At 36.2% G+C, this 18,391-nt stretch overlaps 1 protein-coding gene across 3 annotated transcripts in view; it reads right to left on the bottom strand.

The window, feature by feature from the left end:
- The window catches only part of atp8b4 (ATPase phospholipid transporting 8B4), a 41,766-nt gene extending 23,425 nt beyond the window's left edge, over window positions 1–18,341 (bottom strand). Inside the window, exons 1-10 of one of the 3 annotated variants that reach the window (XM_077211160.1) lie at window positions 18,198–18,337; window positions 16,273–16,340; window positions 8,266–8,361; window positions 7,721–7,779; window positions 6,263–6,376; window positions 5,709–5,807; window positions 5,527–5,588; window positions 5,277–5,349; window positions 3,940–4,010; window positions 3,669–3,751 (exon numbers count right to left, since the gene is read on the bottom strand). In XM_077211160.1, the coding sequence (XP_077067275.1) occupies window positions 3,669–3,751; window positions 3,940–4,010; window positions 5,277–5,349; window positions 5,527–5,588; window positions 5,709–5,807; window positions 6,263–6,376; window positions 7,721–7,779; window positions 8,266–8,341 (637 nt within the window). In that variant the 5' untranslated portion in view covers window positions 8,342–8,361; window positions 16,273–16,340; window positions 18,198–18,337. Of the gene's footprint in view, window positions 1–3,668; window positions 3,752–3,939; window positions 4,011–5,276; window positions 5,350–5,526; window positions 5,589–5,708; window positions 5,808–6,262; window positions 6,377–7,720; window positions 7,780–8,265; window positions 8,362–14,133; window positions 14,337–16,272; window positions 16,341–18,197 lie in introns of those variants that run through there. The other 2 variants (XM_077211159.1, XM_077211158.1) reach the window with 2 other exon arrangements.
- Between the last annotated feature and the right edge of the window lie 50 nt (window positions 18,342–18,391).

The raw sequence follows: 18,391 nt of genomic DNA, 5'->3' as shown, positions 1-18,391 counted from the left end.
CATACATAGATTTTCAATGAAGGGACAAAAAGCTCTCGGACTGAATCTAAAATATCTTAAACTGTGTTCCGAAGATGAACGGAGGTCTTACGGGCTTGGAACGACATGAGGGTGAGTCATTAATGACATAATTTTCATTTTTGGGTGAACTAACCCTTTAATTTCTTTTTGACTGAAGACATGGATATCTTAGATGACATGGGGGCAGGCCAGCCCACAGAAATGACTAGGCCCCTGAAAAGGTCCAGTGAATGGGCCCTCCCCAAATTTGCTAGGCTACTCATATCATGCCTGTGCTCTCTCTCTCTCTCTCTCTCTCTCTCATTAACATACATTTAACTGAGAGAGACTTACTCAGTGATGGGGGCTACATTGGTACACACACACACACACACACACACACACCAAGGTTAACAAACGATCTGCACTGTAAACCCGAATACGTTGGCAAAACTCAAAACATTTAAAGGGGTGGTTGAATATGATTTCACTTTTCTAACTTTAGTTAGTGTGTAATGTTGCTGTTTGAGCATAAACAACATCTGTAAAGTTACAAATGAAGCATGAACACGTTACAGTGCACCCCACAAACACAATCAAGCCTTCGAAAAAAGGTGTTTTACCAATCGATTGCCTCAAGTTATGAAATTCAAAGTTTAAGTAAGCAGAACTGGCAAATTTTATTTTGTACTTAAACATTTCTGTCACAGTGTTGGGTTTGTGTTCCCCTGATGTCCACTAGATGTACTCCTTTTCCCACGTTGTCCTTCACTGATGAACTACATTTCCCACGATCCTTTGTCTCATCATTGCACTCAGCTGTTCCTTATCACTGATCATTGCACTCAGCCAATTCCCCATTATCATTGTCGATTCCCTGTGTATATAACCCTGTCGGTTTCAGTATGTGTCACGGAGTCCTTGTATATTGTCACACCACTTCTGGTTGCCTGTTTTTTTGACTGTTCGTGTTTGTTTTCTTGTTTTTGGATTGCCTTTGGATTTGACCCTTGCTTGGACTGGATGTACGATTTTGGATGATCCCTAATAAAGTACTGCTTTTGGAACTTACCCTTGTTTCCCCGTGTGTGGAAGGTTACAGAAGGACTCCGTCATGAATAGTTCCAGCAGTAGGGGGTTCTGGTCCTCATCCCCAGCCACCGTAGGGGAGAGGTCGCAATCTGGAGAAGTGCCACCGTGTATGAACATTTTCGAATGTTTCGCTCTGTGGGCTCATATCACGGAGGAGACCGCGGCGAGAAAGTTACCCGAGACCCCTTCCTTCGAGAGAAGGGAATCATTCGAGGGAACTCGTCTGGCCAGGTTTTCGGGGACCCGCGGAGGTCGCAAGAGTGGAGGATGTAGTCGGGAGATGATCCCTGTTCCGGTGGTCCTGAGTCCGGTGGTCCGGAGAAGGAGAAGGAGGAGACATAGCCCGTCTGCCCAGTCAGAGACGGTTCACGTCCCGTCTGCCCAGTCAGAGACGGTTCACGTCCCGTCTGCCCAGTCAGAGACTGTTCACGTAGCTGCTCCGTAGAGGGGGGGTTATGTCACAGTGTTGGGTTTGTGTTCCCCTGATGTCCACTAGATGTCCTCCTTTTCCCACGGTGTCCTTCACTGATGAACTACATTTCCCACGATCCTTTGTCTCATCATTGCACTCAGCTGTTCCTTATCACTGATCATTGCACTCAGCCAATTCCCCATTATCATTGTCGATTCCCTGTGTATATAACCCTGTCTGTTTCAGTATGTGTCACGGAGTCCTTGTATATTGTCACACCACTTCTGGTTGCCTGTTTTTTGACTGTTCGTGTTTGTTTTCTTGTTTTTGGATTGCCTTTGGATTTAACCCTTGCCTGGACTGGATGTACGATTTTGGATGATCCCTAATAAACTACTGCTTTTGGAACTTACCCTTGTTTCCCCGTGTGTGGAACGTTACAATTTCAAGGTAAGAACAATTAAGATTTATGAGTACACTAATTAATACATTTAATATGTCCAAAAAACAGGTGATGTCATACTTTGTAGTAGTGCTATCGTGGCGTAATAATCTGTTTGGTTGTAAAATGTTTTACCTGAATGAAATGAAATTGATTGTATCGTCCTGTGGAATCATTAATTCACAGACAGCATAAGATGTTCAACTGATAAAGATCTTCATCGCTGACGCTGGCAAACAAAATGATGCATTTGAAGATTTGCTCTCACTTGACTGTACTGTAGTCCACGGCCGATTCATCCAACGCTTGTGATGTTCTTAAATCTTCCTGTTAGACAACTTCGAGTCAAGTGTGAATTGAAACCGCTTCAGACGATTCAGTGCGTGCAGGAACTGAACAGATCATTCAAACTGATTCGCGAACCGATTTAGACAGATCTGCAAACTTGTTTGATGAAGTCTTTGAACAGAATCGACTCAAAAGAGTGATTCATTTGTGAATTGAGCATAGCTCATGCCCAGAAAAAAAGATACAGCGCGCTTGGAATAAACTACGCATTTAAATCGTATTGCATTAAAATAAAGTAACGAGAGAAATGTCACCCAACGTAACGAAGTGAAAGTTTTTTTTTTATTAGAAATGTACTCGAGTACTACATACCTGGCATACCAACTAAATGTAGGCTACTACAATAGCTAATAATTATTTTGTTCATGTCACTTGCTGCTGACCGCAAACTGGCGCGAAGCACGGGCGTTTTTGACGTTAAGTAAAAAAAAAAAATAGCCTGCTCAGACCATTTTCAGGAGAGGGGTGTTTCATTATGACACAGGCTACATTTTACTCAAGCAGCATTAAATAAAATGCATTTTTTCCTCACTTTTTCAAAAATGAATGGTGCTTTTTTGGTTCAAAATAAAATATGGTAACCTGTTTATATTTAGAATGAACATAATTATTGCTGGACTGCATGGGCCCCCCCTAGCTGCTGGGCCCCAGAAAACGTTCCCCTTTATCCCCCCTTATGGACGGCCCTGCATGGGGGTGAGTAAATTATCAGGATTATTTTTATTTGAAAGTGAACTAATCCTTTAAGTTGTAAGGAGCACTATATCAAGTCCAACCTTTAGTTTAAACTGATAATCGTTGTTTTATTTGCGTTTTCGCAGTTTCCCCTTATTCGATCCAGTCTGGCTGAGAGGGGACTGTACCGGCGGGAAAGTGACGTCAATGCATACTTTCTATTCTGTTCTTTAGATTTGGCTCAGGTCCCTCAATTAATGGAATTTCAAGGGGATTTTTGATGTTTGTTCAAACACTAAATGAAAAGCACCCCATAAAAGCCATATAATTTGAACTATCGCTCATGTTCTTATTACAAACAATATGGAATGAGTGTGTTCAAATCCCCAATCCTAATTAGAAGCATTGGAAATAGTACTATAGCCAATATAATTTTTTTCCAATTTCACGAATGCAGGGGCTTCACTCTAGATTAACTTTAATGGAATCCAAGCGAAAACACTACAAATCTCATTACAAACGCTCCTTCGAAAGAAATACACGAGCATACCAAAGGTCCCACGAGAGAAAGCCACAGAGATCGATGTAATCAATGTGGCAGATGCAATAAGTGTTTATGTTTACTCGTGTCGAGTCAAGTTAATTTCTGTTGATAGTGCACTAATGGTGTGTGTGTGTGTGTTTGAATAAAAGCTTTACCATTAAAGTCTGCAAGCCTGGCAACATCGTCCCCGAGGTCTGAGGTTACCGTCAAGGCTTGACGCACCTTCAGGTTGGTTTCTCTGTTGGAATTGGAAAGAGTCGATAGAATGAAAGAGGCTCATGATCTTATGAGGTGTCATGCTCTCACTGCTATACAGTTAGTCACAAAATCGAATTTGAGATGCTTGTGCTGGATGTTGAACACGTCCAAAGGGAAGTAAAGCATGCAAATAGCGCCACCACACACATTTCACAGAAAACATCTCACCCATCTAGCTCTGCAGTCTCGATATAGCAAAGTCCATAGGGCTCACTGCTGGAGAGGAGGAGAAGGTCAGCCTGTAAACAGGAGAGAGAGCGGACACTGAAAGCTGTGCAAAACTCATAAATCATGTGTTGGATGAGTCTACTCCACTCTTTACAAAACGGTGCTATCATCCATTAAAGTCCACAGATAATGCCAGTCATATTGGGATCATCAAAATCTTTTTCTGTCAATTTGATGGTATAGTTGTTGTATTTAGGTGCCAAGGTTTGTGAGTTTTTATTCCGTTTTTATTCCAGAACCATATGGTAAAACGTAATGAAATTTGGTGCAGTGATTGGGGAGGGACTGAACATTCCTGATGGCAATTTTTAGATCTGGCTTTGCAACTCTCTTGCGCCACCAAATTTTCAATTACATTGATGCCAATAACTTTTAAACTTTCAACCGGGGATTCAAAACAATCCTAAGAGGTCCTCAAGATTACTGAAACATTTTCAAATTAAACAAAAAACAAAGCTTTAAAATAAGCTAAAACCACTAAAAATCAAGATATCAATATTTATTATTTTAATTCCCCCCCAAACTTCTAATATTTCTAATTATAACTTATTAATATTTCAATTTCATTACAATTAGGTTATTTTAATCTATGGAGACTGCTAAATTTTATAAATTAAAAAATTAATACACTCACAAAAATCACAATTTCGGCCTGATAATATTTCTTTTCACCTTCATAGAGTTTAGAAGAAAAAAAATATATAAAGTTATTTATTTTTTATTTAATTATTTATTATTTTAGCTTTAAGTGTTTTATTTTATATATTTTTTTTTATTTTTTTTATATAGACAAAATTATATAAATAGTATACAATTTAATATTGGCCATTTTTCAGTTTTAGGTCACAACAAAAGATATTATTGGCTTATTAGATCTGCCTAATTGCATTTTTTTGTTAACAACATTTTTTTTTAAGCAAAACTCACTGATGATCTTCAGACCAGTTTTTATAAGTATAATTAATTATTTCATTCCAGTGAAAAAAAAAAGAAACTAATGAATTTGACCTTAAAGACATACATGGCTTGACCATAGTTTCACTAATTGAAATGAATCAGTCTCAGAACAGTTTTTGATAATTAAAGTTTATAAATTAGGGTTAAATCTGCTAATAAGCTTTGAAGCGATTGGCATAAAATAATATGCCTGATGTTGTTTAACTCTTTGGATTGTAATTAGGTACAAAGCACATGATGTGATTATCATATCCGCTATATTTATTACATTTGCCAAACTAAAGTTAGTCTGTATATATTAGCAAAAGATTCAAACTTACCGCAACAAACTGATTGTTCTCAAGTTTGATGATATCACCCACTCTTACATTCATCCATTTTTCAATCTGCAGTCTGAAAGAGATATTTCCATGTGTTACAGGTCAATCGTTATTCATTTCTTAAACATCTCTTAAAGATGTTACATCTTTAAGAGAGATGTAAAGATGTAAATATTTACAATTCAATAACTGTGTCTCAACAGCAAGGCATACAGCAGAAAATGCTGATATGTGGCATAAACGCACTCACTTTCCTTTGATGAGTACCTGAGACTGCCGGGTGTTGACTTGTTGATCACTTTTATGGCGGAACTAAAATCCAAAACAGATAAATTACAACAAACCTCAGTTTAGCTTATTTCAGGCAGCCCACAAACAGTGAATGCAATATTCAGAGTTGTAAAGATAAACAGGACGAGAATAGATTCTCACATAGTCATCAGTAGCATCTTTGACAGCTGTGATAGCAAGAACCAACACCAAAGGCACAATGGTGGTGAACCACGAAAGTGATGAGATTTCTGGAATTAACTAGAACACACAACAGAGTATTAGCGTTGTATAACATTGAAGAGATTGTTTGCCCCAAAATAAAAAATCTGTCATCATTTATTCACCCTCATGTTGTTCCAAACCTATATGTCTTTCGTTCTTCTGCAGAACACAATTTTTTTTACAAAAACACAATATTTTTGACTGTTTTTGTCCATACAGTGAAACTCAGTGGGGTCCAAACCAACAATGGACCACAGTGACTTTCATTTTATGGCCAAAAAAGTCATTTTTCAAAATGTTTTCTTTTGTGTTATTCAGAAAAAAGAATGTCATACAGGTTTGGAACGACATTGTCAGTTGCCATACGCATAACTACATTTTCAGTGTAATGTAGAACCAAATCCATGAGATTCAGGATCAAATTTTATTATAAATGAGGCCCCAGATTTATCTTCAGTAATTTCATAAGTGACCTTAAAAGGCTGGCAAACCTGCAGTATCAGCAGGACTAGGAAGTAGGCGTTCGCAAAACGTTGAAACTGCTCGAACAAGTTAATGGGCAGGAAGGTGAACACGTTGTATTTTGCTGTCTTGATGCAATTGTCCTGGGAAAGAATAATAGAAAAGAAAATAATTCTAACTTTGAATTTCAATTCTAACTGACAATCACAATACAATACATTTTAAAACAAAAGAAGTTGACCTTATACACTACTGTTCAAAGTTTGGAGTGGTAAGATTTTTTTAATGTTTTTGAACATTAGGGTTTTTAAACATTTTGAACAAACAGTAAAGACAGTGATATTGTGAAATATTTTAATAATAACTGTTTTCTGTTTCAATATATTTTCAAATGTAATTTATTCCTGTGATGTCAAAGCTGCATTTTCAGCATCAATATTCTAGTCTTCAGTGTCACAAGATCCTTCAGAAATCATGTACTGATTTGCTGATTAAAACTGTTTTCAACATTTATTGTATTTAACACTACTTAATTTTTTTGTTGAAACCATTTTTTTTCAAGATTCTCTGGTGAACAGGAGTAGTTAATCACCTATATTGAATGAATAATGAACTAACTTGTAAAGCATTCATTAATCTCAGTTAAAGGTGCAGTAAGCAATTTCTGAAAAACGCTGTAGAAAGTGGATCGGACCGGCCAGCACAACGCACTTGTAGCCAATCAGCAGCAGGGGGTGTGTCCACTCATGAGGGGGGAGGAGAGAGAGTGAGCAAGAGGAAGATTTGAAGAAAGACTGTAGAAAGAGAGATGGCTGAGAGACATTACAAAAGAGAAAAGCTCAGAGGAATATCACTGGTAAAAGAAGGGTCATGACCGGGCAAGGGCTTTAGGACCCGCGTTAATATTAGAAAAAAAATAAATTTTCTATTCTATTTTTTTAAAGTTTTTCTATGTTTCACTGAAACAAGATCTGCTGTTGTAATGTTAGCTACAGTAACATGATAGTTTTGAATGTCATTGTTTGTCTGGAGCTGCTGTGCTGCTGGCGACTAACAACCAACTCTTGATTGTATATAATTTACTCTTGCGTAATGCATGTTATTTTTTTTTGTTCTTCCTTGTCAATCATTAGTCATCATATTTTGCTTCACTTCAGCTATGATAAAGAGATATCCACTCCTGCATTGCGTGTATGTGCATTTTGGAGGCGGAGCAATGAACTGAGGGGTGTGTTAGTTTAGGCTGATTTCAAATATCAACAGTGTTTCTCAGAAATCGCTTACTTTACCTTTAATGTTAAATTCAATCCATTCAATACATTATTAAAATCAAAAGTTGCATTTGTTAGTATTATTTAACTGAGGTATCATGAACTAACTAACATTAAGAAAGATTAATAAATACTGTGAAAAATGTAATGTAACTTATTTTAACTAATGGGACCTTATTCTAAAATGTTACCAATAAAATACATTTATAGACTTACAGCATAACTGAACCTCTCATTGTAGTCCCGATCATTGGCTCGAACATGTCGTTCCTCCTCTAGAGTTGAACAGAAGTTAAGTTTAGTAAATTATTGGAAAGAAACACCTGAGGCACCATCAAGTGAATTTCCATAGAATACTACAACAGACGTGAACTTTCAGCACAACATGCACTAACACCCAAAACCAAGATCAAATGTGTATCTCAATGTCAGTCTGGATTAGTTTGTCCTCTAAAAAGATTCTCCTCATCTCCTCTTACTTTGTTTCTGGAAGTGAGCGAGGAGCCATAAATGGACTCGATATTTCCAAAAGCCACTAAAAGCGATGTCTCAAGAGCGATGACTATGACATCATCAGTGAATATCACTCAGCAAATGAGGAAAGTTAAAATAGAAATAGTGTAAGTGAGAACCTATCATTGATTCTTAGAAATCAAACATCTCCTGGAAGAAGTTTCCATAGACGTAATCCAGCTCTTCCAGGATATTTCCCTCTGTTTATCATTTCGCCCTCCAAATCCCACATGTCCTTGAAGCTCTACCTTGTCCGGGTGATTTCGAGCGTGGGTTCCAGCCTCCTCTCCCTGGGACTAACATCCATAGCCATCGCAGCGCCATTCCCTGTTTGCAATGTCATTCTTCGAGTGGCACAGACAAACGTTCAGGCATTAGATTAAACCCTAACTTCAGTGCAAATCAAATTACAGAGTCATTAACAAACCATGAAGTCTGCTTTCTGTTGGGCAACGCAGCAGATGTTACCTACACTTGTCTGTGAGTGCGCGAGATTGAGACGTGTCCCGTCTGTGGCTTATGCTTATTAGCATAAAACTACTCCTAATCATTTACTAGCTCTACACTGAGGAGTTAGGGAATGCTTCTGGCATTTTAAACACAGTACTTGGTTTCGGAAGACCTAGAAGAATACTTTATTGAAGTTGAAGTTACTGAAGTTGCTCTTTTATTTTTTGCAAATTAAAAACGTCTGAGACATAAAAGAATGAACAACACTGTTGGGAAATATCATTAAAGACATTTCAGCATGAAACGGAAGTTGTGATAGTGTTTTATACACTATTGTGATGTATATCCGAGTGAAATGGCTTCTCCAACAAGAAGAAATGTAGGACGGGGCTTGGTTTTGTCTATTGGGAATTGATTGGATGGTTGTGGTTTGCTACTGGTAGATCTCATGTGAGTGACAGGTTGATCCCGCCCTCACGCCAGTAAACACATCATCATGAGAGATGTTGCTGCTAGAGGGATGGGAAGTTATTTTGTTTAAAGATAAGGAAACATGGAAGGACGAGCTAACTATCAGAAAAATTGCTTTTTATTTGAGGTTTGTCATTTTTTACTCAATTGTGTTAGTTTTTTATCTTCTTTACACTGTCTTAAATACAATTTAAAACCTTAATTAGTGAGATTTCCAGAATTCTCTAGCAATAAACACTAATATAGACACCACAATATATGAAATAGGCTAAGTTAAGCTGGTTATCAATAAATTTTATAATAAACCTTTACCATAAATGTAAGAAAAGTATTGGATTTGTTTTCCTTACAATAAAATAGACACTTGCACCACAACATAATGCATACTCTACCCCAATCTTTTTCACAGTATCTCATATGTTTATAGTCTGTGACTCAATAGCTGAAGATGTTGGATGTACTGTTCAACCGCAGGAGGATTTACTGTACAGTGTTCTTTGTGTTACTATAACATCATGGTGACGTGAAACATAATCTATCGCAATCGAAATTTGGGGATCTGGGCTGGAGTCCAGATTATATTTTGCTGACTCGAGGGTCACTTTATATCATGGCCTGAGTTGCACTGCAGTCACTCCAGACTTTCCTCAAGTACCGCTGAACGTCATGTTCACAGCCAGACGAGCTGAACAGGAACTGTTCGCAAGACTTACCAAATGAGTGCGCAACTACGTTTGCGCTTCTGACATGAATAATGATCAAACTGACAATTTTTGCCTGGTGGACTATAAGACGAGGGAAAAATTCCTGTTCCTATCAAAAATTATGATTTTTACTAGTAAGAATTGTATTTCTGATATGTGAAGAAAATAAGAAATCAATTATTGATATCAACAATTGAACTTGAATGGCAGCCTATGGTGACATGTAACTAGTGAAAATACAATCACAGATATCAAGAATTATAATTTCTACTAGTTGAAATTACATTTTTGACATCAAGAATTTGATTTCTGTGAGTAATATCAAGAATTCATGTTTTTACTAGTGGAAATGTAATTCCTAATATCAAAAATAGCCATTGTTACTAGTAAAAATGTAATTGTTGATATAAAGAATAAAAATCAAAACGGCTTGCCATACAGTGAGATCCAGTGAGCGTTCGAGTTTGGCACAGATGTCTCCCATACACAAATACACAAATGTCTTGGTGATTTAAACTAGTTTAAAGCCAGATGAAACAGCGATGACATTCTCAACAACACTGATGCGGAAATCAGGAGAAACATTGAGCCACAATGATAGTTAGAAGGCTTTCAATCCATAAGTCACCAATATTTACATTGATTTACTGTAGTATAACTAACTAGAACCATGGAATTGTGGCAGAAATGTGGAATATTCATATTGAATGTTTTTATATTATAATGGAGACATTAAATGCATTAAAGGAGTAATGGACTATAATAACAGCATTTGTTATTAAGCAATAGCAGTTTTTGTGCATTATACTTGTGTCTTTAGGCTACTGTTTTTCATAAGAAATGCCATAGAAACAATATAGTTACTATATTTACCATTATAGTTAAGTGCAATGTGTGGTTTTACCTGTGGTTAACATCATCCAAATACCGTGGAAGACCACCTTTTACCCTATAAAAATTAGGGATGCACCGGTATGAACATTTTGGCCAATACCGATAACCGATAATTCTTTATATTTGAAAATCTAAATCCAAATTTTATATAATTTTTAAGAGCCTGATTACAAAAACAAGTCTCATCATTAAAAGCCACGTCCCATGCGCACAATTATAATGTTCTTATTTTAATTTGATGTAGCCTATGACAGACTTAACTTTTGCACGCCACACCAATGCATTGTAGCAAAAAAGGTTTACAAACTAGAGTTTAGGTTTTTCTGCTAAAACTACAGGTCTTTTAAAAAAAACACAGACGTTTATGCATTTCTATTGGTTTGGCAAAGCATAACTTTCTCAAAAAACACCCTTTATCAGAATAGGTCAATCATTTCTGCGGTAATATGAATTGGTTCATTCCTGCTACAGCTTTGTGAAACATGAGAATTGTTTCCTCATTCAGCTCAGGTGCTACAAACATCACCAAACATTAATAATTGAAGAGTTTCCACACCCAGAGATGCACCAGATGAGATTACACTCAACACTCTTTCTACAAATTTGCCCCATCACACAAATGACACATGGCAAAAAGACACATACAACTTGCCTATACTCTAAAGGTGCTTCAATTGTTCAGGTTCTTGAGTTAAGCTACGGTTCTGTGCAGATTCTGTATCAGTATATTGGATCCGTGCATTCAGTCTTAAAGTGACAGCAGCCTAATAAATCGTTTTTAATTGTTGATCAAGCAACAAAAGACAAAGAAAAAATCTCTCACTGCTCTTGACTGAATAACTTTTGTAACTTTATGAAGGATTAATCTATATTTAATTTATACAGTGAAGATTTATATTTGATTACTTTATTCAATTTCTATACCTGAAAACTGTCAGACCTACCTGAAAAACTAAAAAGTACTGTTTATTTCATTTGTATGGTTGATCTACTGACTGTTTACTTGTCTTTAATAATGTTTTATATTTATATTAGTTAGGCTAGAAGCTTGTTTCCGCCACAGAATACAAGATTTTAAAAGATAATTCCCCTTATTATCTCACAATTGCGAGTTTACAGTACATCATGAGATATAAAGTCCCAATTGCGAGATATAAAGTCCCAATTGCGAGATATAAAGTCATAATTGTGAGATATAAAGTCCCAATTGCGAGATATAAAGTCATAATTGTGAGATATAAAGTCCCAATTGCCTGTTATAAAGTCATAATTGTGAGATATAAAGTCCCAATTGCCTGTTATAAAGTCAGAACTGCAAAATATAAAGTTGCAATTACCTTTTTTTATTTTTTTATTCTGTGGCGGAAACAAGCTTTTATAGTTTTAGCTGTGGTATCGAAATTGGAATAGAGAATTGTGAATTTTCACTAGCATCTAAAATATTGGTCATTTTTTTCAAGGGGTGGTTAATCATGATTTCACTTTTCTAACTTTAGTGTGTAATGTTGCTGTTTGAGCATAAACAACATTTACAACGCTAAAAGTTCAAAGCAAAGGAAGATATTTGCTTTTAAAGAAATTGTTTTTTAAGGACTACAACAAACGTTTGGTAGGGACTACACGACACGACACAGTCCATGTTGAGAAGAGGAGGGTTGTTGTAGTAGAGCATATTTGTGAGTCAGCTCAAGCTGTTGCCGTCTTTTCACATGCAATACAGTTCGTAACACAAATGCAATAGCATGTCACTCTGTAGGCATCATACAACAGTTCCCACAAGAGCAATTTATAGATTATCATGACAGCATAAGCTAATTGAAGATAGTTAACTCAATATCAGCTACATAAATTCATCAACTAACCATTCGGAAACGTCCTGTTGCATTCTACATGTTGTCACTTCTTCTTGAGTCTCTCCATCATTTTCCGACTCCGAGTTTAAACATAAAAGGTAGAACAGTTTCTGACATTTTAGTCGTAATCGTAAGGTAATCGTAGCTGCTAACACAAACACACACACACACACACACACACACACACACACACACACACACACACACACACCAGTGTTGCCAGATCTCGCGAGACAAGCGACTTTTTCTCATAGACAGTAAAAGAGCTTTTTCTACGGAGCCCCCCTAGGTTCCGGGAAGAGAAAAATAAATAAACTGTGTGCACGGTTTTACAATCCGTGGGGACGGATAGTTTTAAACTGTGGGTACAGATTGTCAATTTACAGTTTTAGAGTAAAATATATTTTGTAATATATATATTTTATATAAAATATAAATAATTATATTTTTACATTGTTCATTTTCATAAACTCAAACTTGTATAACTTTTTTTCTGTTTCACTTTCATAATTTCATAATACTTCACTTCAACAATAATCTGGCAAATGTCTTCTTTAAAACAAGACCAACCATAGGTCTATATTCCAAAGCATTCTTGAATTACAACCATTTAAGTTTGTATAGTGATTTTCATGTCTATGTGAAAAAAGGGGGAGTGACAGTTAAAGGTTTAAACGATATTAAACTATAATATCTATATCTAGAATATCTAAAATATAATTAATATATAAAAACTCTCCTACAGTCCAGTCACCATCAGTCGCGACGATCGCGACTCGCACGTATTTTCATTTAAACGTCACTCACTGACGTTTTCCTAACCAGAAAAAAACCTGATTGCCCTGCTCTGCCTCTGATTGGCTAGTACTCATTGCCATCTGGGTCAGAACCAATTAGAAGCAGGATGTGGGTGGGAAAAAACTCTGTGTATAGGGAAAGGGGAGAGACAGAGGGAACAGGCAAGACAAACTCCTACGTTTAAATAATATATAGAAAATATCTGCTTGACAATGAGCGGAGAACAAGCCCAAATAAGCAACTACACTTAAGAAACAAGCCCCCAAAAAAACGTGACCCGCGACTTATTTTACATATTGTAAAAAGGCGCATTATGCCACCGCTTTAAGTCACCGGCCATTGGTAGGTGTGGCAAAAATTAATTTTAGGCTCTGCTCTCACCTCTTTCTGTTTCGACTGTGAAACACAAGCCCAGGCCAGTGTTGCCACCTTGTAAACATTAGAATAATCTGGCTATGTGCGTACTATGCTACAAATTTGAGTGCAAGGTAAGTCATCAATATTTTTGCTTCGTTTTCCTAGAAGAGACTGTAATTAAACATGTACATCTGCTGAAAGTTTATTTTTCTGACTAGCATAAAGCTAACAGACATGGCCTAAAGTCACGAAAATGTTGTTTCTAGTTTATTTGTAAGAGTAGGGGATAAAGTTTTCCCCTCTTGAATTTGCATAAGGGCTCCTTGACAAACATTTCAACAATTATGGAAATGACAGTACGAGTGTGTTACAGTAGGCTACACCGAGCATGCACAAAATCTTTAAATGACCTCAGTGACTAATACATGGAGGCGTGTGTATTCTTCCCGTTTGTGTACTTGATCACTCACACACGGACAAAAACTAATGCAACACTCTTACAACACTGGCTTTCCAACTTTCCACTTGCAACATTAGCGTATTACAACAGCTAACCTCGACACAAAAGTGAAAAACAAAAGGAAAATACCTGCAGGTCTCACACTCATGTCCCAGCAGTTATGAGCAGTAAGTGATCTCCATCCAGACGGCCAGATCATGTTTTTAAAAAGATTACAAAAACGAACTGCCTCTGCCGCCCAAGGGCAAGAAACGATCTGTGGTTTATCGAAGGTCAAGGCAAAACCTTGCGTCATTGGCAGATCCGTTTACCTTTTCCTACCCATGATCACACACACATAAACACGTAGTGCACTTCACGTCAGCATCCCTATAGCAGCAAAGCGTCTGCTTTATCTCTGTGGAGCAGCACATGAGAGAATAAAGGAGCAATGAGTGATGTCACAGGAAGAGGATACAAACCGTCCCTTCTTTTTAAAGCACTAACTATTTCTGGGGATTAAAACGAGTTTGATTAGTTTGTGTGCAAGTGAAACCAAGAGCACACGGGGCGGGGGGGTCATCAAGGTTTCTAGGCAACAAGACCTATGAGGAGCACAAGACCTCAGCTCGAACATGGCGCAGTTGAATTCTGTGGCTAACAATAAACATATTATATTCAGAAATTAAGTATGGACTGAGAGAACAGTTCTTGTGTTTCACAGAATGGGAACTGCAAAACACTGTAATTATCTGGTTCTTTGTGGCGTCTACGGTTGCTCATGTGACTAGGTCTCAATTTAGGTTACCGTTACAACGGGAACAGAAGTAACATGAAGTACTGATATAGAGAAGTAACTGCCCAAGAGAAAGCATCATATATATATATGTTATATATATGGAAAACATATATATATTGTTTGTGACTATATTTTCATGACTGTAATGATGACTTTGTAATTCCCATTATTCTCAATTATGATTCTCATTACTGTAATATTGTAATTTTAAAAAATCAATCAAATAAAGTTAAATAATGTATTTAATGTTCATAAAATAAAGGGCATACAATAGTTTTATGTGTACTTTTAAAATAATGTATTTTTGTAAGTATTTTTTTTTCAAATTACGGTAATGAGCATGAGATTTGTTATGCATTATGTTAATTTACTTAACTGTCTTGAAAAAAGTTATGCTTATGTTTTAAAAATTTCTCAACAATTACTTAATAAATATATATAACATGTAAAATATAAAAATATATATATATATAAAAAAATGTTACTGTATCATCAATAAACTTCAATTATATTGTATATTTTGCTAACAGTTCTCCATATGAACAACACATGAAAATAAATTCAAATTCACTGGACACTTATGGTTTTAAAGAAATAGTTCAACCCAAAATGAAAATTATCGCCATAAATTACTCAACCTCAAGCCATCCTATATATGTGTATATGACTTTCTTCTTTCAGCCAAACACAATCAGAGTTATATTAAAAAATATCCTGGCTCGTCCAAGCTTTATAATGGGAGTGAATAGTAAATGAGATTTTGAAGCCCAAAAAAGCACATCCATCCATCATTAAAAGTAATCCACCAGCTCCAGGGTGTTAATAAAGTCCTTCTGAAGTGAAGCGATGCGTTTTTTGAAAGAAAAATATCCATATTTATAAATTTATAAACTATTATCACTGGTGACTTCTAACCTGACACATGAAAACTCAAGCTCCTCTTCTCTTATATTGAAATCATTTTGTTTTGCTCTATCCTCTGCGCTTCTGTGTTTGTCACTTTTCACCTGAGCTTACACTACGCCTATGTCATACGCCGGGTCAGAGGTCACCCTTCCGCCAGAACTCGACTCTTTTGTGAGCGTGTGTTACTGGAAGCCAGTGAGTTTTTCTTTTTTCTTACAAAAACCCATCACTTCACTTCAGAAGGCCTTTATTAACACCCTGGAGCTGAATTACTTTTAATGATGGATGGATGCGCTTTTTTGGGCTTCAAAATCTCATTTACTATTTACTCCTATTATAAAGACACAGGATATTTTTTAATATAACTCCGATTGTGTTTGGCTGAAAGAAGAAAGTCATATACACCTAAGATGGCTTGAGGTTGAGTAACTTATGGCGATAATTTTCACATTTGGGTGAAAAATTCATTTAAGACAATCGGAAAGACTTGAATTCATTCAACATTTCTAAACATGAATGCCAGTGTGAGTTTACTATATGTGTTTTTAGATATGCAAGATGTGTTCATGTCCAACTGTACTAACCAATGCGAATGTCTTTCTTCCAAATTGCCATAACATCAGGCCATCTCCGACGGGTCCTAAGGGTTTCACTGAAAAACATGAAGCCAGTGTGAGTCAAACAGTCCATTTCCATTTAATCATTTTCCTTATAGAAACAATCACATTTAAATTGGCTGGTTTGAAGATCATATTAATGGAGATTTTATACAAAGAGCCAGATCAACAATGACATCCCAAACAAAACTATTTCCTATAAAGCCATTGTAATTCATACAGGCCTGTTTACTTGGATTGGAAAGCATAGCAGTTGATTAGCTATTAACAAACACCAGAATACATTTGTCTTTTAAAGTAGATTCAGTTTTAGCTGTTTTTAATGTCTGACGCACACAGCGTATCTTCTTCCCCCACATCGTCCTAATGAGAACCCAGAGGAGCTGCATCCAGAAAACCCGTCAGGTCTCTGCGAACACACACTCTCCACCGGGAACACTGCAGGGTTGCTGATGCTGGCATGCAGTAAACACAGGTGATCCCGAGAAGAGCTGCAGGGCTGCAGTGTCCTGCCACACGCTGGCTTTACGTGACAAAACGATTTATAGAAAAGGCTTCTATAGGCGGGACATTATACTGAATGTAGATGTGAAAACGTTGTAACCTTCCCTGTTTCGATGTGAAAATAAACGTAACATGGAATACCTCAGCACTGCACACTTCGGATGTCTCCCTAATTTAACACATCTGATACTGTATATATCCTCAGCTCATTAATAAAAGCTCCAAGACCTGATCTATAATAAGAAAGACTTCCAAAATGTGCACCTTTTTTGAAATCAACGCTGAAAGTTTGTAAGCGGTAGAGGCGCCGCAACGTTCCTGCAGAGCTCTACGGTCCAATACAAAAGTGACTGTAGACTCTCATATATTGACAATTCTGTCCTCTATTCCTATCAATAAATCTGCAAGGGAATGAGAGTATAGAATATAGCATTAGAAAATACTATGGGATTTGCCAAAATGATATAGGCTAATAAATATGAATCCAAATCCCAATATGGATACATAACATTTGATACCGAGAGAAAAAAATAATAATAATTTTACCTAAATGAATTGTTACACCCAATAATTATATTTCAATTATTAACAATTATTATTATATAATAACACATTACTATATATATATATATATATATTATAATCTTCCATGTATTATATTAAATAAATATATAAATATAAAATTTATATTATTAATAAATATTATTATTATTATAGTTACGCATCACAAACATATTACACTAGATATATTTTGAATACTATAAATAATGAACATTTAATTTAATCAAAATGTATTATTATGAGTAAATTATGTTATATGAATTAAGTTAAGCATCATCCACATATTACAGTTGATATATTTTAAATAAATAAAAAATAAAATAAATTCTCTCTCTATATATATATTTATTTAATATATCAAATATATTTGATAAAATATTAAAATATTTGTAATATCAAATTTATAGTATTTATCTTATAATATATTTAATTAAAATAAACTGTGAGAATACACAATCTATTACCATTATTCAATGCCCAAATAGACGAAATAGCCATGCAGACCCAAGGTAAAATCTGTTAACGTTACCTCAGTTGTTGTACCTAACAGCTCAATAATAGGAAGACTATAGTCAGTTGGTCAACCTTAATTGGCACACAGATGTCAAATAAGACCGATAAATACAATAAATTGACATTTTAAGAATAAAATCTGCTACAGAATGCAATATAACAAGCCAATATAATGTCATTGAACGAAACGCGTGTCCGTCAGACAGTCAAAAATGCTCTAACGCTCATCGCTCATAAATGCGGTGTAACGTTATAAGTACACTCGATCATGATCCACCATTCACAACATACAATGTACAACATAGAGCGCTTACCGAAAACAAGCTCCATCCATTCATGTATGGCTCTGCTACGGAGACAGGGTGGAGTAAATCGCCCATGAGAAATTAAGGAGAGAAAACACTAGACAGATCCTTAAATCACCCCCTGCTCTCTCGCGCTCTCACGCGCGCGCGCACGCATATACAACCGTTTTGCGGAAGGTTCTAAACGTAAACAAACCGTGAAT

Source organism: Siphateles boraxobius, unplaced genomic scaffold, assembly GCF_051911475.1.
Source record: "Siphateles boraxobius isolate OS27281-9 unplaced genomic scaffold, OSU_SipBor_1 65, whole genome shotgun sequence".
Lineage (NCBI taxonomy): Eukaryota > Metazoa > Chordata > Actinopteri > Cypriniformes > Leuciscidae > Siphateles > Siphateles boraxobius.
The sequence above is the reverse complement of the archived record's forward strand: the minus strand, read 5'-3'. Positions and strand labels throughout refer to the sequence as shown.